The 26,065-nt window shown below is 48.0% G+C and overlaps 1 protein-coding gene across 1 annotated transcript; it reads left to right on the forward strand.

Annotated features, from left to right (window-relative positions):
- Positions 1-143: 143 nt before the first annotated feature.
- Positions 144-24,113, forward strand: SASS6 (SAS-6 centriolar assembly protein). The gene is made up of 17 exons (XM_054564907.1): positions 144-287; positions 6,001-6,061; positions 7,536-7,615; positions 8,018-8,122; positions 9,032-9,203; positions 9,850-9,915; positions 10,712-10,831; positions 13,104-13,295; positions 15,710-15,904; positions 16,008-16,097; positions 16,176-16,355; positions 16,717-16,798; positions 17,374-17,510; positions 20,025-20,153; positions 22,420-22,517; positions 23,815-23,909; positions 24,010-24,113. Exons 1-17 carry the CDS (start codon positions 223-225, stop codon positions 24,111-24,113), a joined length of 1,971 nt encoding a protein of 656 aa, XP_054420882.1. The 5' UTR covers positions 144-222.
- Positions 24,114-26,065: the final 1,952 nt, after the last annotated feature.

A 26,065-nucleotide genomic window follows, 5' to 3' on the forward strand; every position in this document is an offset into this window, starting at 1 on the left:
GAACTACCGCTCTTCTCGCCCCGCCTCCTGCAAAACCGGAAGAAGCCGATGGTGGCTGGCGAGGTCCAAACCTCCTTGCTTTCTGTCTATTTATTGTCCCCGCCCCCTCAGCGGAAGTTGAGCGCCAAACTCAAACTTGAACAGGGTTCGGACGCTGCTCAGACGAGTACCGCGGTCAGGGCCCGTTGGGCGCTGTGCACAGCGGCGGGGTAGCGGTCCAGCATGAGCCAGGTTCTGTTCCAGCAGCTCGTCCCGCTGCAGGTCAAGTGCAGAGACTGCGAGGAGAGGTGAGGCCCGCGTTCTCCGGTTGCTGGCGGGTGGCGGTTGGGGTCGGGCCGAGTGGGAAGATGGCGGCTCCGGCCAGTGGGGTCTGGCCGTCGGCGGAGTGTCGGGCCGGCCTCCCCGGGACGCGGAGGGAGACTCGGCCCGGAGGCAGGGCGCCCTGTCTCACCGCGAGTGGCCGTTGCCGAGGACGCGGAGGGAAGGGAGTGAGGAAATGGGGAGCTGACCCGCCCCGAGTTCAGGTGGGAACCGTGGAGGGTGGAGTCCCACTCGCCGCTTTGACAGATAGGAGCGAGGGCCGGCGCTGGCGCTCAGGCCTTGGCTCCCCGCCTTGGATTCTGTTGGAAGTACATTGAAATTTCACCTGCAGACAAGTCAGATTTATGGTGTATTGCTCCTTCCCATTTCCTAGAAATTAAGTGACGTTTAACCGGCTAAAAACAATAGGGGACAACTAGAAATTTCGGTGATTTATTTATCCATCCAGCAAATACCGCATGCAAAACGCCTGGCTGGGCACTGGGGCCACAATATCAGGAAATCGGGCGCTGTCTTCGTGGGGTTGTCAGCCCCGTGGGCAAGGAAAGACGCGCCCGTCTCACAGACAAAAGCAATGACAACTTTCACCAGGGAGGCGGCGCCTAAGGAGGGCGATTGGACCAGAAGTCAGGAGACTGCAGTTTTGTTTCGGCCCCGGCCCCCAATAGTTGTCCTGTAGCTTCGTGTTTGTAAAGCAAGTGAAACGTGCCTGCCCACGGGATTGTTAGGAGGCTCCAGTGTGAAAGTGTGGCATGGAAAATGAGGATGTTGATGCACTGAGTAACGTGAAACGGGTATAGGTTAATTAGGTCCGAAGCCCATCAGCAAGCCAGGCAAGGGGATAGCACCAGAACCCAGCTGCGCCCCGAAGTCTGTGGGCCATTTCCCTTGGTCACGTGTCCTGCCCGCCACGTGTGGTTACTGGGCATTCGAGTTGGCGCTCATCCGAATTGATTGCCATAGAGTAATGCACGTTAGATGTTGAAGACTTAGCATGAAAAAAAGAATATAAAATGTCTCGATTTTTATACTGATTATGTATGTTAAGACAATATCTGGGGTATGTGGGGTTAAATAAAACATTGCTGAAGTTATTTATCAGATGGTTTCTTTACATTTTTTAAAATGTCGCTTCTGGAAAATTTAAAATTACGTGCGCGGCTCATGTCTGTGGCCTCCACTCTCTCGGTTGGACACAGCACCATTCTGGAAGGACCGTAGAGAGATGAGAGGTGGGGCACAATTTCTGATGCCAACATCGAAACTTCTAGCTCTTCTCCATCTCACTACATTGTTAAAAAGTTTAACTTCCGCAGCTGAAAGTCTTTTTAAAATAAAGCGTTTATTGGGCCACTGCTGGGGGAGGAAAGACGACCAGGTGATCCTGGGGTCTGAAGCCTAACTTCCCCGCAGTGGCGAGTGCCGGTTGGAAAGGCTGTCCTGGAGTCGGGAGTGTTTTTTATATATCAAGTTGGGGGAGACAGATGCAGGTTGTGTTAATAGGATCTGTACTGGCTCTAGGTAACGGGGGTGGGAGAAGGTGAGGCGGTTGGTTCCGGGCTGGGGCAGAGTCCCCGAGGATGTGTCTTCCGTGGGTTAGCTGGGGCGGCAGACGCGCGAGTTCACGGGTGGAGCAGGAGCGGAGGCACCTGGGGCTGGACGGTACCCCAGCCCCCGCAGTGCGGAGTGCAGAGTGCGGCCACAGCTCCCGCAGGCCGCAGGAATGCCAGCCGCCGTCTTCAGCTGCTCACAGCCATCAGCTCGTTGATTACTCCTGTCTGTTTCTCTCTGGGTGTTGTAATTTAGTTTAGATCATCTCAGAGCTTTTTGGGGTTTTTTGCCAACACTTTTCATCGCATTTGTCTTTTAAGACCCACTTTCACCCTTTGCTCTCCTCCTGTGAGGAAGCCTTGCCCGTCACCTCTAGCAGGGGTCGCACGCGGGAGCGCGTGGGCCGTGTGGCCCACTGCCTGTTCCTGTGCATGAAGTTCTCTTGGGGCACAGCCACTCTCATTTGTGAAGGAATTGTCTGGCTGCTTTTGTGCTCCAAGGGCAGAGATGAGTAATTGTCACAGAGACGTCTGGCCTGCAAAGCCTAAAATCTTTACGCACTGGCACTTGGCAGAAAAAGCTTGCTGATCCCTGACCTATGGGGAAAACTGCAGACTCTTTGGTTAAGTAGTCAAGGCCGCATCAGCTCAAGAGATAAGATTGTGAAGGCCTACTGTGTACTAGGAGCTGTCCTTGGTGCCAAGAGTAGAAAGCTTCTTGCTCCCTCGCCCCACTGTTCCCCCCAGCAACAACCAAACAGTTTTCATTCTGGTCCTCAAGGAGCTCACACCTGAATGTGGCAAATGAAAAGTTTGCCTTGGAGAGGCAGCCTAGCACGGTGAAGAGACCAGGCTCTTGGTCAGATGGGGTTTAAACCCCAGCTCTGCCACGTGCTGACTGTTTGATTTTGTGCTTTGTAAAAAATTAACTTTCAGGTCTTTGTACCCATCTTTAACTTGATGATAAAAGTGCCTGCCTCGTGGGGGTTCTCATGAACACAAAGTGAGTTCACACGCACGACGGCTTAGGGCCGGGCCTGGGGCAGGCGGTGTGATTGGTGCAGGACACAGGCAGCGGGGCCGGGGCGGGGAGAAGAGGGCAGGTCAGCTGGAGGCGGCAGCTGTGCTCTGCAGGGAGGTTGTGGAAGGTGCTGAGCGCCCCCCCCCCCCCCGCCATAGACGAGGCACACAAGCCTGCTCGCTACCCCCGAACGCCGGCCCTCGCAGTCCCTGCCCCCCTGCCCCCCTGCCTGCTCCCGCTCTGCCCCTGGTGCTTCCCTCCCCTCAGCGTCCGCGTTCAACCCCGTCAGCGTGAGTCTTTTCAGAGCGGCCTCGGTTGAAGTTAACGGGCCTACCCGTTCACTAGGTAGCACAGTGTAGGTGAAAAATCTGAGTTCGAATGTGGGCTCTGCAATGTGACCTTAACCAGACTTGAAACTGCACTTGAAGTTCTTCCTTCGTAGGACAGAAATAAATATTTACTTAAGATTGTTATTGTTAAGTAAGGAGATTGATTTATTTAAAGGGTCTGGGAGGCACTCGGTAGCACAGGGACTCAGTGAATGTCGGTGACCTGCCCCTCCCCTCTCTTGGAGCGAATCTGGGGTGAAGGCATTTAATCTGATCTGTTTGAGGACGCAGCCCATGTTTGCTTCTGTTTGTATCCCTGGCACCCAGCACAGCTCCTGGCTTCCTGTAGCTTTCATGTGTTTGCCTTGAGAGTTGAAGGTCACAGCTTGTGGGAGGCAGAGGTGGGCCAGCACCCAGGTCTGCTGAAATCAAATTTAACTGACAGGGAAGATGTTATGTAGATTATGCATTGTTTACAACATGACATTTATTTTGAGAAATAGCATTTTTATTGAGTTTTTGTTGATCTGTTTTATGTTGTTTCTATGACATTAACCATTACAATGGAGAAAATAAGATTTCTGATTTCAGGCCCTGGCCAGAGAGCTCAGTTAATTAGAGTGTCATCCTGATACACCAAAGCTGCAGGTTCGATCCCCGGTCCGGGCACATGCAAGAATCAAGCACTGAATGCATGAATGAGTGGAGTAACAAAGGGATATTTCTCTTTCTCTCCCTCTTATTTCCTCTCTAAAAATCAGTAAAAATAAAAATAAAAAGATTTCAGATATCCGCTAATATATCCTCTGAAAGCACAGATTTTCCTACAAGTTATTGGGGGGGGGGGTTGAAGTAAATATGGGAAATAGTTTAGTCTGTGGGCCTTTCCTCCTTTTTTCTCCCAACATCTAATGCACATACGCTTTTGGAATATATGCAACAAAATCATTAATATAATTGGGAAACTGTCATAGTAATAGAATTCTTCTACAATTGTGTAAAATCTACTAAATAGGTAGATGCTTCTTGAGTGTTTTTTACAAATTTATCAAGTATAACAGGACTTTTAAAACAAGTTATTAACCACAGTGTCATGCCACTATGGCAGTATGCACTTGAACAAAACCCCAAAAGATGAAAACCAGCTGTACCGATGCTGTGGAGCTGAAGAGGCCTTCGCAAACCTTGCTCAACCCGCTTACCTTACAGAGGCAGGAATCAAAAGGTTGTTCCCCCAGGAATGCTTAACTTAAGTGGATTTGGAGTAGAAGTCTGATCTGTTGCACATGTATTGCTTTAGGTACTAGAAAAACAGAAACAGAACATCTGTTCTGTTTTAAAGCTAGTTCTCCCTATTTTGGTGGCGTTCACCAGCACAGCTTGTTCCTTGTCAGGTAGCAGACACCAGCTGCGGGAACCTTTGTCTTGGCAGCGGGGCGGGTCTGTGTTTCCCTGCGCCGTGGCTGGGACGTTCTTCCTGAGCTTAGACCTCCTAGCCTTTAATCAACTTTGTGGGCCCCGTGTGGCTCTCAGGAAGCAGAGTTAGCGCCTCCGTTTCAGACTCTGAGCCTGCGAGACTCGAGAAAAGCCAGCAGCACCAGGGAGCAAAGCCATCGGAATTGTAATGCTGACTCATGGATGCTGTAGGGTGGTTTCTCTTACTACTCTAAGTGGAACTAAGACTTAGCATCCAGTTATACGTCCAATAAGAAACGTAACTAAGATGACACATTTTAAACCGATGTAAAGTTGAAAGTCAGGGCATGAGAAATCGAACTCTCCAATGTGGCCGCTGCTACCCGCCGTTGCCCGTCGGCGCTCAGTCGCTCTGTCTGTGCTTCTGTCCCTGTAGCCGCTCCACGGCGGCCGAAGGTGCGAGAGGGTTGAACAGGGCGTTCTGAGGAATAACTTTCAGAAGAATAACTTAGGACTGGGCAAATTCTGTTTGTTTTCTTTCCCCTTCCATTGCTATTTAGTTCTTTCATTTGGCAGAATAGTTTGAGAACCAGTGATGTAGAGATTTTTTTCCACCAGGTTTTTCCTTATTTCCTAATTATTTAAACATCTTTGTTTAATTTGATTAATGTTCATGAGCGCCTTTATTCACGTGCCTCTGCTTGCTACTGGGTGGGTTCTCCAGGGTGCAGCGTAGAATGTGGAACCTACGGTTCCTTCCTTTTCAGGCCTAGCGCTGTTCTAGGATAGGTAGAGATGCCACTAACTTGCTGACCGTACTTCTGTGGCTATGCTGCCGAGAGCACGTGGAGCAGATGTACTTGGGGACCGGAAAAAAGACATTTGTGTGCGTGATGGGAGGGAATATGTTACCTTATTCTTTGAGTCAACATTTTAGCGTTTTAATACTGCCTCACATTTTGAGTTTTTCAAATGGAATCTCTCCTGAGTCATTTGACGAATTGGTAACCTGTGTGAACGTGAGAGGCTACTTAATTGACGGCTTGCCCGCCAGGAGGCGCTCTTTGAGAATCAGGGCGGAAGGCTGGGCGCCCGGCTGGTGTTGGGCGGCCCGCGTCGTTTCTCTCACAGCCCCCGCAGCAGCAGCCCCGTTTGCCGGGAGAGAAGACTGTGGCCTCAGGGGAGAGGCCTGAGCGCTGCTGCTGCTTCGTGGTGGGGGGACGAGACCTTCACCTTCGAAGCCAGTGGCTCTGCCGGCCTCTCCTGGCCGGGGCGCCCGTGGGAGCGCGCGGAGCTGATGCGCGCACAGCGGCAGCCCAGTCCACGCGCCCGTTTCTGACGGCCGGGCTTGTCTTCCGTGCAGGAGAGGAAGCGTCAGAGTGAGCATCGAGCTGCAATCAGTTTCCCATCCAGTTCACAGGAAGGTTGGTGCTCACTTCTTTTTTGAAACTTGACAGCTACTGTTATAGATGATTATTTGTTCTTTAACAATGTGAGATCTTTTGTTAAACCCAGGTTGCTCTTCCTTTGGGGCTACTTTGTAACTTGCAGATCTGGGGTGGTAAAATCTGCTAAGCAACAAACGTGAGATGATGGCACCACGCGTCCCTGAAGCAGCCAAGAGTGGGGATGGGGACCAGTGCGCCCATGGTGCTAGACCGCCTGTCGCTGCCCTGCAGAGCTGGCACCAGGGCGGGCCTACGAGAGCGGGAGGGAGCGAACCCCTGCAGGGAGATTCAAGGGGATCTTCCGCTCTGCCTCTTGGAGAGAGGCATTAGAGCCTGCGGTCTCACTGGGTCTTCAGACGCACGCGTCCCTCGCAGAGGCTGAGCGGCAGAGTGTGCGCAGTGTTCTCTGTCCCGGCTTGCCCCGGTAGCTTTCAGGGACCTGGTGGTGGCGGCAGCAGATCCAGTGTAATTAGCACCTTGGGGTGGGTCGGCAGCAGCTGCGTTGAGAACAGGGCGTTCGGAGGCAGAGCCGGTGCCTGGGTGGCCACTTTTGCGGAAGAGGTATGTTATATGCCAGTCCTGTCTCCTGTGTGCCTCCTCCCTTTCTAACTCTACTCATCAGTGGATTAGATTTTTCCAGGACCCCTAGTAGTTCCTCAGTGGCCACAAGTAGATTTTATTTCAAGTGGAAACTTATTCTTAACCCAAGTGCCCATTCCCCTGTTGTCCTTCACCGCCTTGTTACTCCGCCTGTTTCCTCCCACCGGTGTCTCTGAAGTGCATGACTTGTGCGCACCTCTCGGCCAGCTTCCGCGGCTGAGCGGGGCTGCCGTGCTGCGAACTGTGTCCGCACAGAGGGCTCTCCGAGTGGCACGGGCGTCCTCTGGACCGAGGGCAGAGGGGTGCCCCGTCCGTGGCCTTCTGGGGGAGGCGGGAGCAGCGAGGCCCCGGGGGGCAGGCCCTGGCGGCGGGCCCTGGCGGCGTCACCCGATCCCCCACCCTCCGCCCCAGAGGCAGGTGCCCCTTTTTCCCCTCGGGTGGACGTTTGCCGTCTCTGCTGGTGCACTTGCCATTTGTGAAACACCAGACGGCTGACTTGAAGGAAACGGAAAAGATAATGGCACGCACTGTTTCTGTCCTGGCGCCCCTGCCCAGCGCGGGCGGTCTGTGTTTCCCTGCGCCACGGCTGGGACGTCATTCCTGAGCTTAGAGCTCCTAGCGTTTAATCAGCTTTGTGGGCCCCATGTGGCTCTCAGGGAGCAGAGTGAGCGCCTCCGTTTCAGACCCTCAGCCTGCGAGACTCGGGAAGAGCCAGCAGCCCCAGGGAGCGAAGCCGTGGGAATTACAACGCTGACTCGCGGATGCCGTGGGGTGGTCTCGGTTACTGCGCTAAAGCTGCGTCTACCAAAACCATTGCAAAAAATACATTAAAGAATAATCTTTCTTTTAGGATTTAGTTATCCGTCTGACTGATGATACTGATCCATTTTTCCTGTATAACCTTGTTATATCTGAGGAAGATTTTCAGAGGTAACTAAATTTATTTTTCTGATCATGGAACCTAGGAAAAAGTAAGTTTTCAAATTTTATGAATGTATTGGTACTATTCTTTTCGGAACATACCCATTAGGAACATTTTGGTGTTTTGGGAACACTGGACTATTTATACTATAAGTGGTCAGAACACTTTTGAAATTAACTATCTCATAGATTATCCAAGTTTTGCTTTAAGTAGCTCAGAAATTTGGGTCTTTAGCTAAATTTATTGACTTTTTTCCCTTCCATTGAATAAATTATATAAAAATCAAAGTTTTCTAATACATTTCTTGATTATGGGTGTTCAGTAAGTAAAAAATCATTTTTCAGGGTGTTAATTATAATTAAAGATAGTAATTACATTTAAAAAAATATCTTCTCTTGTTTTCTGTGTAGTTTAAAATTCCAGCAAGGTCTTTTGGTAGACTTCCTAGCTTTTCCACAAAAATTTATAGACCTCCTTCAGCAGTGCACCCAAGAACAGGCCAAAGAGGTTCCGAGGTAAGTCTCGCGTGAGCACCGCGTCACCGCCGACTCTTGAGACAGGCTCTTCTCTGTGACACACTGATGGCGCCGCATTTTCTGTGTGTCACAGGTACCCCTGTCTGCTTTAAAAAACTGGGGTTAGAGCGCTACTAAGTCTTAAGTTTAATTAATCTCACCATTAAGACCGGAAATATTGACTCTTAATTTTCATGTGTTGACAAAGCCATTAAAATTATTTGAAATATGTAATAGCATTAAGTATGTGTTTTTATAATGAACTTGGGAAGAGGAGAGAATAAGCTTACGTGTGTGTAGTGACGTTCAGGAGGTGCTGATGCCGGACAAGCTTTGATCTGGTGGCTCTTCAGCCGACGGCTGTTGATTGAATGAATTGTGTCAGGAGAGACTAAGAAATTTGCTTTCCTAATTCTATTCTTTCTATATTTATTAGGTATAAGAAAAAGAACTTGCCCTCATCATTTAGGGTGATTTGATTACTCTGAAAATTCATACAGGAAAGAATAAAAGCTCAATTCTTTTAAATTGTTGATTTTCAGAGTAAGCAGTTGTTACTCTCGTTATGTTCGTGGTTTCAGTGGGTTTTTGGTTTGTTTTAAATTTTAGTTTTTTGCTTTCTCTCCTCATCCGTCATTGTGAACTCATGGACATTTATGTATATACATTATGTTTCAATCAGTTTTTTTCCTTCTCCAATTTATGTTTTACTTTTTATACCAATTTGTTCAGTTTTATTATTGGGAGGCCTTTCATATTGGCCACTAGGATTTCAACATGCCCTTTTCTTGATATCCGATCATTGGTGATCCATTGGCTCATAGCTCAAGAGGTCATGGAGCTCAGGATTCAGTGGGAGAGTTTTCCTGGCTCATGAATGTGTTATAATGTGACACTCTCTTTCCCAAGGTTTTTGTTACAGTTGGTTTCTCCAGCTGCTGTTCTGGATAACTCTCCTGCCCTTTTAAATGTGGTAGAGACAAACCCTTTTAAGCATCTTACACACCTCTCACTAAAACTTTTACCTGGAAATGATGTGGAAATAAAGAAGTTTCTAGCGGGCTGTTTGAAATGTAGCAAGGTAAGGTTTACGTTTAAGTTATTCTTTTAAAATAACTACCGAAGGGCTCAGATAAATCATTGAAGAGCTATATTGGTTTAGTTTTGCTTTTCTGAATAAAGATGTCCAGTACATTTTTGTAACACGAAATGAGTGTATTCTGTTTCCCATTTCCTCAAGGCACACGGCTAGAGCTGGACCAGGGACTGGGAACCTTGGGTCTCAGGATTCTGCTAATTCTCTGCCGTCTTGGGCAGGTCACCTGAACTCTTGGTGTCGGTTCATCAGCTTACGGAAAGGCGTGGCGATAGGTAGCCTGTCTTAAATGAAATAAAATATATGAAGGTGTCTCGACAGTTACACAGTGCTCTGAAACTAACTCTCTGAGGCAGACGGTGTACAGAAACAGTGCGATGCCTCCACGTGAGAGTTTTCAGGGAGCCCCTCAGTCAAATGCTGCGGATCCGGGCATCCCAAAGTTTCAGGCACGCGCGTCTTCTAGGGGCTGGCTCCTGCGGAGTCGGGCTCAGAGGGCGGAGGGGAGCCGAGAGGCTGCGTCTCTACCAAACTCCAGCGATGCCAATGCTGTTCTCTGCTCTCGTTTGGACAGTGCAGTGACAGATGGTTAAATTAAATTATAAGTGCATACTCTTATTTTTATAAACAGGAAGAAAAATTATCATTGGCACAATCACTAGAGGATGTTACTAGGCAACTGAATTTCACACAAAAGGTAATTCAGGCTTCATTTTTCTCTGTAAATCATCCAAACAGTAGCTCTGAGTTGCCTCTGGAGTCCCACCCAGGCTGTTGTGTATTTGTTTCAAAGCACGGAGCCGCAGAATTCCCTTTCCTTTTTGCCACCGTTCCCCACCAGTTAATACCGTAATCTGGTGCTTGCCCTCTTTGATGTTTTATTCCATCCATTGTTGTTGTGGCCTTCATCGAGTCAGATAATGTGCAGTGTCTGTCACGCTTGTTCTCTGCTCCTCTTACTTCTTTACTCCGCTTGTCTGAGTGGCCTGTCTTGTAAACCTTGCCCTTCTGTTATGTCTAGAGTTAATTCCTCAGACAGGTTTATTTTTTCAGTCACAGCTACTTCCTTTTTGCTTCCCCTGGTCCTCGGGCTTGAGGCTGAAGCAGCCAACAGTCCGACACCCTGCGCAGCACACCCTGCGCAGCGTGGCCCAGCCGGGCCCAGCCGGGGCGCCGGTCCCGGGTGCTGGTGCGAAGGGGCGGCGCCTCCCGACTGGCCGCCTGCTTTACTCCTTCCTGTCCGAGGGGCGGGCTGGGTGGCCATGAGCCAGGGTTGGCTGAAGGGTTAAGGACAGGTGAGCCCGACCCCAAATCGCCACTCTACGTCCCAAATTGCTTTTATTCTAATCTTGATTGCCTCAAATTCAAAAAACCCTGCGACTGTGTCTTGAGAAGCTGTGGTGTCATCATCTTCGATACCCTTGTGAATGTCGCTGTGCCCTCACCTGAGAGCCCCTCAGGAGACTCACTGTTTTGTGCTGACTCTAACGCAGACGCTGTCCGAGAAGGGCCAGGAGCTAGACAGGCTGCGGAACGAATGGGTGTCCCACACGGCCGCCTTGACCAGCAGGCACTCGCAGGAGCTGGCCGACGAGAAGGAGAAGGCCTTGCAGGTACGGGCGGCAGAGGTGGCGGGAAGCGCGCGCCCTGCTGCCCTCTGTCCTTTCGTTAGCTGAGAGAACGGTCCGAGCTCTAGCATTTCCCGGCGTCGCAGATGCCCATAAAAACCACGTCTCTCCTTCGGAGTCTCACTGCCCAGAGATGGCCTGTAAGTGTCTGATGTGGTTTCCTTCAGACTCTTCTCCATATCTGTGAATAATGTTTATAAATATGTTTATATATAATTTATATGTTTCAAATTGTATGGACGTCATTATTGCCGTATGCGTGCCCACCTAGGGTTTGGGCTCTGTCTCACGCTGACGAGCTTCTGCGGCTGCATCGACGGTTCCTTTCGTCCGGCGTGGCCACACAGGTCTCCTCTGCCAGTTCAGGTCTCCCTTTTCAGTGGCTGCGTGGGATGTGGGTGTAACATTATTTAACTGCTTACCCAGCCAGCAGACATATAAATGCTTCAAAATTTCAGTTATTGCATATAATACTGTAGTGAACGTTGTTTCCAGAAGTGGGATTGCAATATAGCCGTATAAAATGTTCATGGATATGGCATATCGTCCCCTAAGAAGGACTGAAGGATTTGATTGCGTTCTTTAGTGCGCTGTCCAGTGGGATGGTGGCTCAGTCCGTTGAGAGTGGAAAGCCAAGCCGACCTGCTCTCCTCTGGCTGAGAGCTCCCCTGTGGGGCGGTGATTCCACAGCTTCAGTGCGCCTCACAATCACCTGAACTTAAGTAGAAAGTATAAGTCTTGTAATTCTGTCCCTCACTTTTTGTTTTTTACAAAAAGACTCTAAAACTTGAGTGATCCCTGGGGTAAAATCACTTCGCTGCTTTTACTGCCTTTGGCCCCTGCTGTCCCGAAAGTGTCTGATGGCCTCTGAGGCCTCCCGGCCCCGGCGCGCGCCCCGGCAGCTTGCTCTTTCCTGGGTGGCTCCTCAGCGCTTTCCTCCAGGGTTGCACTTCCAGTTTTACAGGGGCTCTTTCCTGTTCCATCTCTTTTGCTCCTTTTTCCTCTCCTTTTCAGTTTTCCAAAAGTTATCTTGATAATGTAAAATTCCCAAAGTATGTTATGAACAAGATACTTCAGCACTTGGGATGGGAATTTTTGAATAGGTACAACTTTTCAGGAATGAAGTTTTACTTTTTATATATTTATTTTTTTAGAAGTAAAAGTTTATTTGGAAAGTCTCAGAGGTAGAGGAACGGAGCCAGCTGGGCTGCGTGGGCTCAGGAAAGGAGTTATGAGGCGCTGAAGCTTGGGGCAGGGGGAGCGGGGAGCAAAGGGGAGGGGGAGGCAGAGAGAGAGAGCCTGGAATGCAGTTTTAGAACTTGTATCAAGCTTTCTATTTGTTTGCATTCTTTGACCTATGATTGATCATAAAGAAATAATCTCCATTTTGGACGCGTGTGTGTACAGTGATAGGAACGGCTTTGCAGGCGGGCGTGCCCAGCTGGAGACTCAGTGTCCCCCTAGGGCAGGAACTGAGTGAACAGAGGCGCAGCAGTAAGGGCGGGATGTCGTGCAGCCGCCAAAGTGGTGACAGGGCTTTTTAATGGTGTGAGGAGGTGCAGGTGGCAAGGGAATAAATAACACGGAGAAATTGTATGAATAGCTTGGTCCTAATTTGTTAAATATATAATCGTGTACGTATGTATGGGTGATGTTGTTTTTAATATATGAATGACTGGAAAGGGATATTTCTAGATCTGTAGGGCGACTCCCTGGATGAGATTATCGGTTATTTGTGATTTCCTTCTTTGTGCCTTTAAGAGTATGTATAACATGCATAATCAGAAAAGTATATTTTTAAAACATGTTTAGGATTTGATGTTTTAAATGACCAGGCTACAGTGGTAAATTTGCCTTTGTCGACCCTGGTTTCCCCTTCATGGAACCCATAACGGAAAGCAGACCCTCTTTGCCCTGGCCGGGCGGCCCAGGTGGCTAAGGCGCCGTCCACGCACCCAAGGGCTGCGGCTCCATTCCCAGCCGTGCGCTCGCCGGCGGCCAGCCCATCCGAGTCTCTCTCTTCCTCTTTCTCCTTCCCTCCCTCCCTCCGCGCCCTTTCCTTTCTCTCTAAAATCAGTATCTCTCTCTCTCCCCCCTTGTGTGAGGATTTAAAACAAACAAATAAATAAAATAGATCCTCTACAAAACAGGAAAATCCTGTATAGAAGAATAATTAAGACTTCTGCTTCAGAGCTTCCTGTGCTTGTATTTCTGGGCTTTTCATTTGAATCGGGCGCTGTATTTCATCGCGTAACAGGCACAGGCTCAGCACCAACAGCAGCACGAGCAGCAGAAGAGAGACCTGGAGGCGCTGCACCAGCGGAGCGTCCAGCAGCTGCAGGGCCGGCTGTGCGAGCTGGAGGCCGCCAACAAGGAGCTCACGGAGAGGAAGTACAAGGGCGACTCGGCCGTGCGCGAGCTGAAGGCGAAGCTGTCGGGGGCCGAGGAGGTATTGATGGGGCGGGGGCTTGGAGCCCTGCTCCCACTGTAAAGAACTTTCTGGTTTGACTGCGTTATTACCCTGTGGGCTACCGTGTGGGCGGCGGTCCTCTGGATCACCAAGGCTCTTGTGTGGGAGTCAGTTCAGACGATGCGAGAAACGTCTGCAGTCGGGGTGGAGGTGAACTTGGATATCTTTATGTAGGGCCTTCAAGAGCAGTTTTTGTGTGGATGTTTGCCGTGTGGGCACAGTGTCGGTAGCTCAGGGTGCTCCGTGGGGCAGGGCTGCTGCCTGCCCAGTGCGCTCAGCGTCCCAAATAACGCGAGGTTTAGGGTCTGGTGATAACAGTGAGAGTGAAGGTAACGACGGGAGTGGGTGCTTAACAGACACTTGCTGCGCGCTGGGTGCTGCTTTAGGTGCTCCACGCGTGTCACCTCGTTTCATTCTGGTGCCAGGTCTTTTAACGTAGGCGCCCCTACTGGAGCGCATTTTACAGAGGATGAAACCGAGGCGCAGAGGTTCAGTGCCCGGCCCAAGGTTGCGTAGCCAGTGAGTGGAAGAGCGGGGATCGGAACCCTCTGTCACTTGCCAGTATTCGCTGGTACCTTTTTTTCAGGCAACAGAGAATCGTAACAACTCTTGCTTTGGTGGCCCATTTGTTGACGTGTTGACACTGGTGATGGACTTCTTCCTAGTGTGATTGTGTATTAGTATCATAGGAAATTATCAGAAAACGTGCGGATTTTGTTTGTTGTATCTGAATGAGCAGATCACCTTGTCACGCTAGCTCACAAGACTTCCAGCCCCAGGCCACCAGGTTGTTAGGCTTAGAAACTCTGCAGCCTGACCGGCTGTACGCTCCGGTCCTTACAGCGTCCTGCCCATGACAGGCGTCTTCAGTCCGTCCGTCCTGTCCCGTCCCCCCGCCCCCGCCCTACCGGTCCCCCCTGCCAGCGGACGTCTCGGTCCTCACGGCACATCGGAGGGTCTCGGCACCTCATCGTTGTGCCGGGTAGCAGAGGCTGTCTTAGCCCTGAACTGGGCAGGGCACCGACTGAGTGCTTCATTAGGTCGGTTTCTATCAAAACATTTCTTCCAAGATTTGCATAAGACTTGGAAATGAGTTCTGCAAACTTTTTTTTAAACCTCCGAGCACTGTTACCAAATTATGTAAAAATTATACCTTTTGGGCGTTAGTGCCTTAAAATTAATAATTGCTACCATTTATTGAGAATTTACTATGTGCCAGGCAAAATGCTAAGCAATTTACATAGGGGCTTCAGGGAGATTAAATGAAATAATTTGTGAAGTGCTTATCACTTCCGTTTACAGATGAGGGCACTGAGCTGTCGGGAGGCGGAGGAATTCCCGCGATCACGCAGGAGAGCCAGGGCTTGTGCTCAAGCTTGGCTGACGCCAGAGCCTAGGCTTCTAAAACCGCCGTGGTGTGGTACCGTGCAGCTTGTGTAAGGTTTTCGTGGAACACGAATTCTGGCTAGGAATACTGTGTGTTGGGTGTTCTTTTACCAGCAGCATTTGGGTTGGTATTGCCTGATGGGAAGGTGATTTGTTCCAGGATTTTTAAAGTCTGTTTTTAATTAGCAATTATTATTTGCTTGTTTTTGCTTTTAAGAGTGAACCAAAGAAATGTTAACATTTTTTAACATGGAAAAGTATTTGTAAGAAGGTAGATCATAAAGCTGCACAGTGAGCCCTTAAAGTACATCTGTATGGATAAGCCACAGAGGTCAGCGTTGGCTCTAGATGGCGGTTCTTGCCCGCGGTGGCCTGTAGAGCCGGCTGGAGGGGTCTCGGCTGTCCTGGCTCGCAGGTCACGCCTCGCACTAAGTTGCACTCTCTCGGGGAGGGCTCCGGGCTCCGGGCTCCGGGCTCCGGGCTCCAGGCGGCGGGTGCAGGCCCCCTCCAAGGGGTTCTGGGTTGGGCTCCAAAGTGCCGTAGCAGGGTGAGCCAGCGGCTTGTGAAACTTCCCAGGCGATTGAATATGCAGAGTAGTTTGAGAGCCACAGCTTAGATGGAAAAATGGAAGGGTTTTTCATTTACGAATTTTTTGTATTTTAAAACTCTGTTATAATCAGTATTTATTACCTAAGTGATTTTTTAAAACTGTAAATTTCAAGGCTTCAGAAAACTCGTTAGTTTTTTCAAGTTGTAATTTATTCATAAATCAGGGTCGTTTTATGTTCTTTTGTTGTGATTGAATAAACTTTTAATGTATTTTACAACTGTATCCCAAATTTCCAAGTTACATATACACTTAGACTTTTATGTCCTTTAAAAAAAAATCACTACTAGAATTTTAAAACTATTAAAGATTTTTTATATTTTAAACATCTTAATTATAGATACCTAGATCAGCGAACTTTGCTTTTTTGTAGCGCATCATTTTTTATACCTCCTCTTAGGAGCTCCAGCGGGCTAAGCAAGAAGTCCTGTCTTTGCGAAGAGAGAATTCTACACTAGATGCCGAATGCCACGAAAAAGAAAAGCATATTAATCAGCTTCAGACAAAAGTAGCTGTTTTAGAACAGGAAATCAAGGATAAGGACCAGCTTGTTTTAAGAACAAAAGAAGCATTTGATACAATCCAGGAACAAAAGGTCTTTCTTAATATTTTGTAAACAAATTGATGATCACATTTATAGAGTTATGCTTTTCCTAAATAAGCACCCTAATTATTCATGTTTTTAAAAATATTATCAGGTGGTTTTAGAAGAAAATGGTGAGAAAAATCAGGTACAACTAGGAAAACTTGAAGCTACCATAAAATCACTGTCAGCAGAACTTCTTAAGGTTTGTTTTTAAAAATCTAATAGAGCATCGATATTTTATTGGATTATGGAGAAATATACAAATGAAGCTCTTTTATAGGCAAATGAAATTATCAAGAAGTTACAAGGGGATCTGAAAACTTTAATGGGTAAACTGAAGCTGAAGAACACAGTTACCATTCAGCAGGAGAAACTCTTGGCTGAAAAGGAAGAAAAATTACAAAAGGAACAAAAGGAGTTACAAGATGTTGGACAGTCTCTTCGAAATAAAGAGCAAGAGGTGGTCAATATTTTCTGCTTTTGCGTGTATGATTATTTGTAAATTATAACAAATTTCCCAGACGTATTTTTTAAATTTCTACTTTTTTATATCAGAATGGCTCTTGTTTTGTTTTTTCGAAGAGCATGGCTAGAGTCAACAGAAGTTACTAACTCATTTGTGTTTGAAAAGTTAGTTATGACTCAAACACCTTGTGTGTGCATATATATGTATGCGTGTGTGTGCATACAAATATTTTACTACATAGGTGAGCTAATTCCTTTAATAATAATAGAGAGTAATCAACTATGCGATTAATAGCAATACATTTTTTCAGTTTTTAGTCTTTATTATACTTATTATGAAGATTGACATATTTCAGGTATGCAAATTACAAGAACAATTAGAAGCTACAGTTCAGAAACTTGAAGAAAGCAAACAGCTTCTAAAAAATAATGAAAAGCGTAAGTATGTTATCTTTTTATTAGATGAAATTTGTAGTTTTATTCCTATTTGAATTCACAGAAGTCTAGGAAACTCCATCATTATTAAAAAAAACTGTGTCACATGGATCATTAACCCAAAATTGAAAGTATTGAAAATATTAATAATTTACTTTAAAAATTCTTCACCGTTCTTTAATTTTTGTATTTACCTAATAGTAATAATATTATTTGAAAATAAAATATAATATTAAGCCTTCAACTAACATTTTTATGAGTTCCAAATACTAGTTGTCAGATACGAGTGTGAACTTTGCGTAAACTGTGAGATACTCTAGAAATGAAAGCCTTCACAGTGACCCTTGGCGCTTCAGGCAGTAGCGGGGTAAGGAGTCCTGGGTGGCAGATGCTGAACTAAGACTCTTTAATGATGAAAACCTTAAGGGAACCTCCAGTGTTCTCCTGTGACATGAGTAGTTTCAAACACTTAAAATTTTAGAAAGCTCAAGATAATTTGTAAAGGTTTAAAATTATTAGGAAAATAAAAATAATGCAATAAAATTCTTCACTGTGTTTCTTCTCTCTTTTTCTGTAAGTAATAGCGTGGTTAAATAAAGAGCTAAATGAAAACCAGCTGGCGAGAAGGCAGGATGCGCCGGGCCCTTCTGGCACGCCGCCCGTGCGCGCCAGCGCCGCCTCAGGCAGAAGGGGACTCTCTCCTGACCCCAGTGTGGTAAGATCCAAGTGAAGGTGAGAGGGCCGCGGTCACTTCCTAGAGCACAGAGTGCTCCCAGGGTGCGAGGGAGCCTCTGGCTTTTGGTGCTGGCGCCATGGACTGGCGTCCGGCAGGTAGTAGCGCCGAGCAGAGTTTGGTCGTGCAGAGGTGGAGCGTGCGGGGGCCTCGCCCTTAACGGGGAGGCTGTATTTCAAGGGCACACTTCTTGTAAGATTTCTTAATCCACATAGAAAGCATTCAGTGTGAGCTAAAGCAATGTCAAATGTGCTGAAAATGTACACACACGCACACAATTTCAGAGGCCTCAAGAAGGAAGAACAAAGTTTGGGCTCGAGTTTGGAATTACAGTGGAAGGAACCTACCCAGAGTTCTATCAGCAAGAGGAAAGTCCTGTTCCCAGGCTTGTCAGCTCTAGGTTCCAGAAGAAACTGGCTGTGAGGTAGCAGCTTTCCAGCTCCCAGGACCAGATCCCGTGCTTTTTCTTTGCAGGAAATGAGCCCTCGGTGTCCCTGGACTAGCTCGCAGGCAGGCCTCGAGGCGCCCCTGTGGAACCTACACAAAATCACACAGTGTCAGCGTCAGACAAGCCCACTCTGACTGTGCTGGGTCAAGACAAGACCGCAGCGTAAACACGTCCGAACACAGACCAAAATACAGACGTTGCCCGGCCCAGGGAAGGGCGAACATCCTGTGCTGGGTCACATGAGCGCTTTGTTCCCAGTTACAGCTGTGGTTTGAATACACTTCTCCTGCCATGTTGGATGAGATTTACTCGGGTACTCCTACAGTTATCTGTTTCCTGGTAACATCCAACCCCTAGCAAAGCCCCGCTTTCTTAAAATACCCCTTAAATCATCTGACACATGGCTGTTGTAAGTCCAATAAAGAAGCCCCCTGACAGGCTCTGACTGAGACACCACACGGTTCCTCATTGTGTGTGGTCTCCCTTGATGTAAGGACCAATAATCAAACGAGCGTATATGATGAGGCCTTTTTGGGAAAACTCCAGCCTTTATTATAATGGGAACGTTTTGCAAGACATCGATATAATCTGTCAGCCAAGGAGAGTGGACTGGAATGCACACGTGTGAACAGTGATGACTCCACTGTACTAGTCAGTGGGGGCGGTAGACGGTGTTGCGTGAGCATGTGTACTGTGTGGACGCCGCATTCAGAATGATTGAGGGAGTAGAGCAAGGAATGAGCATCAATTTGTGCATTAAACTTGAATATTTCTCCACGGAAACCATCCAGATGACTCAGAAGGCCGCAGCTCTGGGCAGCTGGTGACGGGCAGCTTCATCATGACAATGCACCTGCTCATGCGTCATGTCTCATGCTGAGTTTTTCTGGCAAAACACCAAATCAGCCAGGTGCCTCAGCCCCCCTATAGCCCACATTTAGTGCCCTGTGATTCTGGCTTTTCCCAAAACTAAAACCAGCTTCGAAAGGGAAGAGATTTCAGAACATCGATGGGATTCAGGAAAATAAGACAGGACAGCTGATGGCAATTGGGAGAACTATGTGAAGCCCCAAGGTGCCTCCTTTGAAGGGGACTGAGGCATCACAGTCCTATGTACAATGTCTGTTGTGCCGTCTTCAGTAAATGACTTTTTTTCACATTACACGGCCACACACCTGGGCAGAGCTGCGTGTCCGTAGCTGTGTCTCTGTAGTTGCTGGCTGGGGTGCCCTGGCAGAGCGTTCAAAATTCAGATGCCCAGGGCATCAGGCAGCACTTGGTGTCTAAAGAAGGGGAAGGATTCCTGCTGAGTTGAAAAAGGTGGAGGAAGACGTGCCTGGTGCTGAGTTATAACGTTGAAAAGACTGATGACAAACAGCCGTGTGAAGGTCCTGCAGCCGCTGGTGTCCGCAGTCTCTTAGGATTTGTGTTTCAGGTGGCCTCTTAGTATTGCCATTTGTTAACGGTGGTGTTACTGTTGGCAAAGCGTATAATTTTCTCTGTAAGTCATTTTAAGAACACTGATCTTATTTCTACTCAGTCTGGCAGGAAAAAAAATTTTTTTTTTTTAATCATCACCCCAGGACTTGTTTCCATTGAGTTTTTAGGGTGGGGAGTGAGAAACAAAGAAAAGAAAGAAACATTGAACCCACAGCCTGGGCCCGTGCCCTGGTGGGAAATCGAACCGGCAGCCTTTAGGTGTACAAAATGATGCTCCAACCCCACTGACCCCGCTGCCAGGGCGAGAGTAACTTTTATTTCATCGCTGCCTGGTCTGTTGATCTTTGCTTCCACCCCCGAGCCCTCTGTGTAGGACCGAGGGTGCGAGGGCGAACCAAGGCACTTCAAGGTCTGTGTGGGAACCGAGCGGGGCCGCCCCAGCTGGGGCCCGATAATAAGGCGGGTTTGCGGCGTCCTGATAAAGAACCTGGGCCTCTGAGATCGTGCTTTTAACTGTTAGTTATCAGATTGCTGATGCCTCTTGGATCAGCAAACACTATTTAGAGCTAATTTCTCACCCTTAACACTTCTGCGTTTTTCCTTTTTAGGTCGAGGGCAGAATGCCATACCCGTCCCGTGGGATCGGTTACCCGGGCTTCGCTGCGCTTGCGTTCCAGGACACCTTCTCTCACCCCGGGTCTGCCAGAAATGCCGTCCACCCAGCCTCGGGACCAAAGGTGCCCACATTAACTAGATTTTTTTTGTGTGTGAAAAACATAACAAGTTATTAACTTGCAATTTTTTTATCTCTATAAAATTTATTCTTTGATCGGTCGCTAAACAGTAGGTGATGTATGTGACTGAGTGGCTAGTCTGTGTTTACAGAGATGCTGTGCGCGCTCTGTGATGCGTCTTGAGTCACTGGGATTTGTGACAGTCAGGACATCAGTCTGTGTGAGCTGTTCTTACTCCTGTTCAGCCTCTCTAGTCATTCTTCTAGTTCTGTCGCCTGCAGCTCTCAGACCCAGCAGGGGCTCCTGGCTTCCTGCAGCGTGGCTGTTCGCTGTTTGGGGTCCCACCACCGGCACTTAGAGGCCGGGGGAAGGGGGGCGGGGGGCGGGGCGGGCTTTGCCTGGACTCTGCACCGCAGCTGTGCGGGCGGTCGCCTGGGGGTGGGGGGGCGTGCTCGGTGGTGCCTCCAGGCCCCGGTTCACTCGTGAAGGCTCTTTCCTGCCCATGTGTCCTTCCTCATTGTTGTTATTACTGGCATCCTAGATTTCTGTATCATGCTCACATGTGATTTTCACAATGATCTAATCCACCCAAACCAACCGCGGATTTTATTTTCATTCCTAAATTCAGGTCCAAATGAATTTTTTCCCCCTGCATCATGGAGACGGGGATTTTCTAACAGATGAGGGTGGGGGCTGTGCACACGCTGCCGTGGGCGCGTCGGCGCGCATGTCGGGACCGCGCTGCGGACAGCGTGCCACCGCTTGGGCCAGGGCTGCGCCTCGGCGCCCGTCCCGTCGGGGCGCGGGGCGCTCCCGGGGAGGAGGCGGCGGCCCCGTGGTTACGCTGAGAACGTGAGGGGAAGAGCATTCAGATGCACTTCTTTGACTTTTCTTGCACTGCTGACTAAGGAGAGTAGGTACATGTATTCAGAGGAATACGTTGCTTTTAATAAATATCCGTATACTCAGTGTGATTGTATCATAGAATCACTCTCTTCTTGAAAATTATGATTGAATTTAAAATTGCTTTTCATTTTAAACAGCCTTCCAGAAATTACGTAATGTCTGAAACGCGCGCAAACAGGTCGGCCGGGCTGCACGCGACGTGGGCAGCAGGAGGTTCCTCTTGCTGCAGCCCCACAGGGGCCGTGGTGGCACGCACTCGCGTGTCCCGTGTTACGGATCCCCGCGTCCGTCTGTACACGCAGCCCCTTCCGTGAAACCCTCCCCTTGTTCAGCTTCGCGTTGGAGGCCGTGAGTCGCCCTGTGGGTTGTGAAGCCGGCGCGGCAGGCTTGGGTGTGGAGAATTTGCGTTTCCCGAAACAGCGCCCCAGGGCTGCCGGCTGGCGACCCACCGCCCGCCCGCCCCCCGCCCCGGCGGGCCCTCCCAGCAGCTGCGCTCCCTGTCCCTGCCGGGGCTTCGCCTCGCGCTGCTCGGTGCTCCCCGCGTCTGGAGGGGCCGCCCATGTGCCTCCGTGGGCCGTTTGGTGGCCGTCAGAGTCCTTTGCAGTTTGGGGCTGTCACAGGTCCAGCGGCTGCGCGCCCAGCCCCTGCGCCTCCCCGGGGGCAAGTGCCTGCGGGTAGAGCGACTGGCGGCAGGTGTTCCGTTTTTAAGAAACTGCCCCGCTCCTCTGAGGCAGCTGCCCCGTTTAGGGTCCTGCACCGCTTGTTGTCCAGTCTTCAAGAACATTCTTTTTGTTCATTTTGTGGTTGGTGGGCAGAAACTGTTACGTATTAATATCTGGTGCTCTTTCTTAAGTGCCCTCACTCTTTCTGCATGTAAGGAATATTAAAATCACCTTGTCTTGCCTAAAAAAAATCCTGTTAGTGTTTAACATGATCATGTTCAATGTGTGGCTCGATGTAGGATGTAGGAAAGCTGATTGTCTTTGGAATGTTGAACTTGACAACCAAGCACAGCACTGTTTACCTTTCTTATTTATAATTTTATCCTGTTACACGGGCATCTCTGCTTATTTTATCAGGAGTCTTTACCAAAAGTAGATGCTGTTTTCGTGTGCCTTTTCTTCTGTGTGCCCGTGGTCACCATTTTCCTCCTCTGACCTGTTGGAGTCGCTGACGTTCTGGGCAGGGAGACGCAGGATTCTCCGTACGGAACCTGCTCCATGAAGTGTGTCTGTGTGCCAAACGAGAGGTTGAACAAGGACCTCTCGTCTGCCACCAGGAAAAAATGGGGCCTCCAGTCTCCATGGGGCCCCGTCTCTGTTCTCACGAATGTGGTCACAGGTGATGTTCTCTCGCCTCACAGGTTCAGTTTAACTTGCAGTTCACCAAACCAAATGCGCCCTTGGGGGACACTCAGCCCGCGGCCACTGGCAGTGCGCCCTGCGCAGCTGATAAGGAGAAGTAAGTGCTTGCTGACCGCAGCTTGACACTTGCCGTTTGAAAGTCACCTTAAGTGTTTACCGGTGCCTGAGAAGCTTGGGCGCCTACTGATTTGTCTGTTGCATTTTAATAGTGTTTCTTATTGTGCTCCGTTATTTACTTAACATTAATGGCTGGAAGGGCCACCTGCTGGCACTTGTCCTGAGCTGGCACCTTCCCACTGCCTCCCAGGCTGAGTCCCTCGTGTGGCACAGAGGCTTCTCATCCCTGCCGTCTGGCCTGTATTCATTGGCTCTTCCCAAGTTGCCACCGAGAAAAGTATTAAAAGAGTTAATGCCTATGAGTCTGCTTTTTGGATCAAGTTCAGAAGTCTTTGAGGTCCCGAAAGGAATGTATTTGTTAAATTTCATCTCACACTCCCTTGTTCAAGAGGCGGACTGCCGTAATGTTTATATATCACCTGTGTCGCACACACCAAAAGCCAGTCTGCATGGAGAAAATGTGACGATTGTATTTCCAGTACAAAATCAAGCATAACTGTGTCCATAAATTTAGGACTGGTCAGCGACTTTTTAGGGGTTTTTTTTTTTTTTTGCTGTTTAAAACTGTTCTTTTTATTGTCAGCTAGTAAAAAAGTGGTAGTGGGTATCAAAGTTTAAAGAAAAAAATGTAAAAATTGAAGAAAGACCTACTCTCTTTTTCTGAAAGTTGGGAAAAAGAGTATCACTTAATTTTAGGGTCATAATGTCATTTTTTTCAAGAGCTTTCAATTTCTTATTTCAAGTATAGTATAGGGAAACTGCTAACACTGGGCAGATTTGGGAAGAAGGGATATAATGGTAGGAAGGGGGAAAATACAAGCACAGATACACATTTTTTTTAAAAATCATGTGTATTCATTTAACCAACATACCTTGTTTTTACAGTATATAGCAATATCTGTGATGACAATTTGAAGCACAAATTATGAAGAGCTTTTTCTAGAACACGGAGCGCATCCGTTTGAAACAGAGGATGAGCTAGGAGATGCGAAGGAACACTCCTCCCGGGCGGCACGCGGCCTTTCCGTGGCGCTCGCGGGCTGTTACCCCACAGCCCTCTCCCGGCTCGGAGACCGTGCGGTTTCACTTACGGTCGCTTCTTCTGTGCTGGGAAGAGGGTGCTTCAGCTTGTGTGTGGACAGATTATTTGCTTAAGAAAGCAGTGAGGAATGTGATTTGTTTTGAACAAAACTAAACGTAGATTAGACATTCAAAATTAACTACTAAGAGAAAATAAGAGTTTGTTGAAGTAAATAATTACTGTTTTCCTTTTAAAGTGGTGAGAACTTAGGGCTAGAATCCAAATACCTGAAGAAAAGGGAAGACAGCATCCCCTTACGTGGGCTCAGCCAGAACCTCTTCAGCCACCCAGGTGAGACGGCGGCGGCTCTGGCGTAGACGGTCCCCTGCCGCTTCAGCGCCTGCAGGGCGGCCAAAGCCGACGCGAACGATCTCTTTGTCCTCATTTGCAGACCCTCAGAAAGATGGCCCGTTAGCACTACAGCCCTGCTCCAAACCGGCCGTGGGCGCTCCCTCCCCGTCAGCATACTTCCCGGGGCAGCTGCCCAGCAGCTAGCTCTGCGCCGCCTGCCCGCCACCTGGCCGTCCCGGCCACGCGGCCGCGCTGCCGCTGGCGGTGGACTGGGGAGAGCAGCAGGTTTGTCCTGGGGACGGAGTCGCCGGAGGCAGCGGCCTCTGTCGTCTGTGAACGCCGTGCTTTACAGGACAACGGTGTGAACTTCATTGAACTCGCCCTTCGAGACTCTTACAAGCTCCTAGCCAAGAGCGATCTTTATAAGGGGCGTTCGAAGCACAGGGGCTCCGGATAAAACTTTTCAGACGTCATGTGGACCAAAGAAGGCCAATAGCTCATTTTATCATTTTCATTTGGAAAGCAAGTTTTAAATTTGCCACTCGAGAATTATGAGGGAAGATGATTATCTCCTGTTTTTGATGATAATTTACAGTAAAGGGAAAAGTCCTAAAATCGAATGAATTATTCCTTCATAGCAAGTATTTTCCTTGAAACCTTTTAATTAGCTATTAAGTCTTTTGAGTGATTTGATAAATTTACTATAAAAAATAACTTGGACAGATTTACACGACCAGGTAAAGTATAAAGTGTTTTAGTCAATTAGGCTGCAAAGTTTACAGGATTTTACGGCTTCCTGAGTCTATACTCATCTAATTTTTCTTTCATTTGGATTTCTGTAAGTTCTTTGATGCAGTTAAATTTGTATTAGTGGAATTTTGTTTTAAAAGTTAGTACTATACAAAAGAGCATCATGAGTATACATTGTATTTGCTTTGCATTTCAAAATGGGTTTAATGTTTAATAAAGTAAGCAAAACAAACCACTGTTAGATGTTAAAACTTTCTTATTGTGTAAGTTTCAAGTAAGAATAGTTCCTTGGAAAAAACTTAAGTGACCAAGAAAGTCACCCAGAATCATGGGGCCCATTTTTTTCTTGTTGAAAACCATCCAGTAGAGGAGCATTCTCTTAAGAACGTCTAAATCATTTTTATTGGCAAATACAGCTCATGTTCATTCAATCTTTTAAAATTATTTTCGAGGGCTGTATCGTACAGATGAGAGACATTTCAGGACAGTAATGACGTTCCGCCCGCTCCCTGGTAAGACAAAGACAGCCTTGGCTCCTTTTCGAACAAAGCCATAGTCAGTCGCTTAGAAACACGGCTGGCCACCGCCAGGTGTCCTGAACGAGGGAGCTCACCTCAACACTTCAGTGGCCACTGGTAGGCAGCGACTTTCCATGTAGCCTTTTTTCCTCATTCAGCTACACTGTCTTAGTAAGAACCCCTGGTCATGGCAGCTGGAAAGCACTTACAGGTAATCTGGAAAGCTCTTGGTGACATCAGAACCCGCTCTCTTGTCAGCACTGTGTCATTTATATCTAAGTTCAGGGATAGAGCTCAGAGGAGGGGGCATGCAGGTAGCTTTTTTCCTTTTGTTACACAATGATCTCCATTTATGTGCCCACATGCAGAAAATTAAGGGGATTTCCCAAAGGTAGGATAGAGATCACGGTGAGGTGCCGAAGACTTTCTATTAGGTGTACGTGTACAGGCTTCTGAGTGTGCCAATTCTGTGCTCTACCTCTTACAAACTTTAATATTTGACATGGTTTTGCAGTGTACATTGTACATGTGTTAATAATTAAAGTGTTGCATTTAATGTACTTCTGTGATCTCTGTGAGCTTGATTAGTAAGTACTAATATTTTGGGACTAGGACATGTAAGAAGTATATACAATTATAAACAAAAAAGGATTGATCTACAACAACTCTGCTTAGAAAATCGCTTTAACTTACGGACTGAGTCTCCAGTTTGTCGTCTCCCTGCCAGAGTATTTCACAGTGAAGGAAAAGGAATGGGCTCAGAGAGAAGGCACAGAGAGCTTCGATTTGCTGTGAAAATGATCGACGGAACAAGGCCAAAACGGGCCAGCAGGGAATCACAGAGCAAGACTTTCTTTAAAAAAAAAAAATCATTAAAATATTTAATTT

The sequence above is a fragment of the Pteronotus mesoamericanus genome, unplaced genomic scaffold, assembly GCF_021234165.1.
Source record: "Pteronotus mesoamericanus isolate MK-2021 breed Mesoamerican mustached bat unplaced genomic scaffold, CSHL_Meso_final scaffold_99, whole genome shotgun sequence".
Classification (NCBI taxonomy): domain Eukaryota; kingdom Metazoa; phylum Chordata; class Mammalia; order Chiroptera; family Mormoopidae; genus Pteronotus; species Pteronotus mesoamericanus.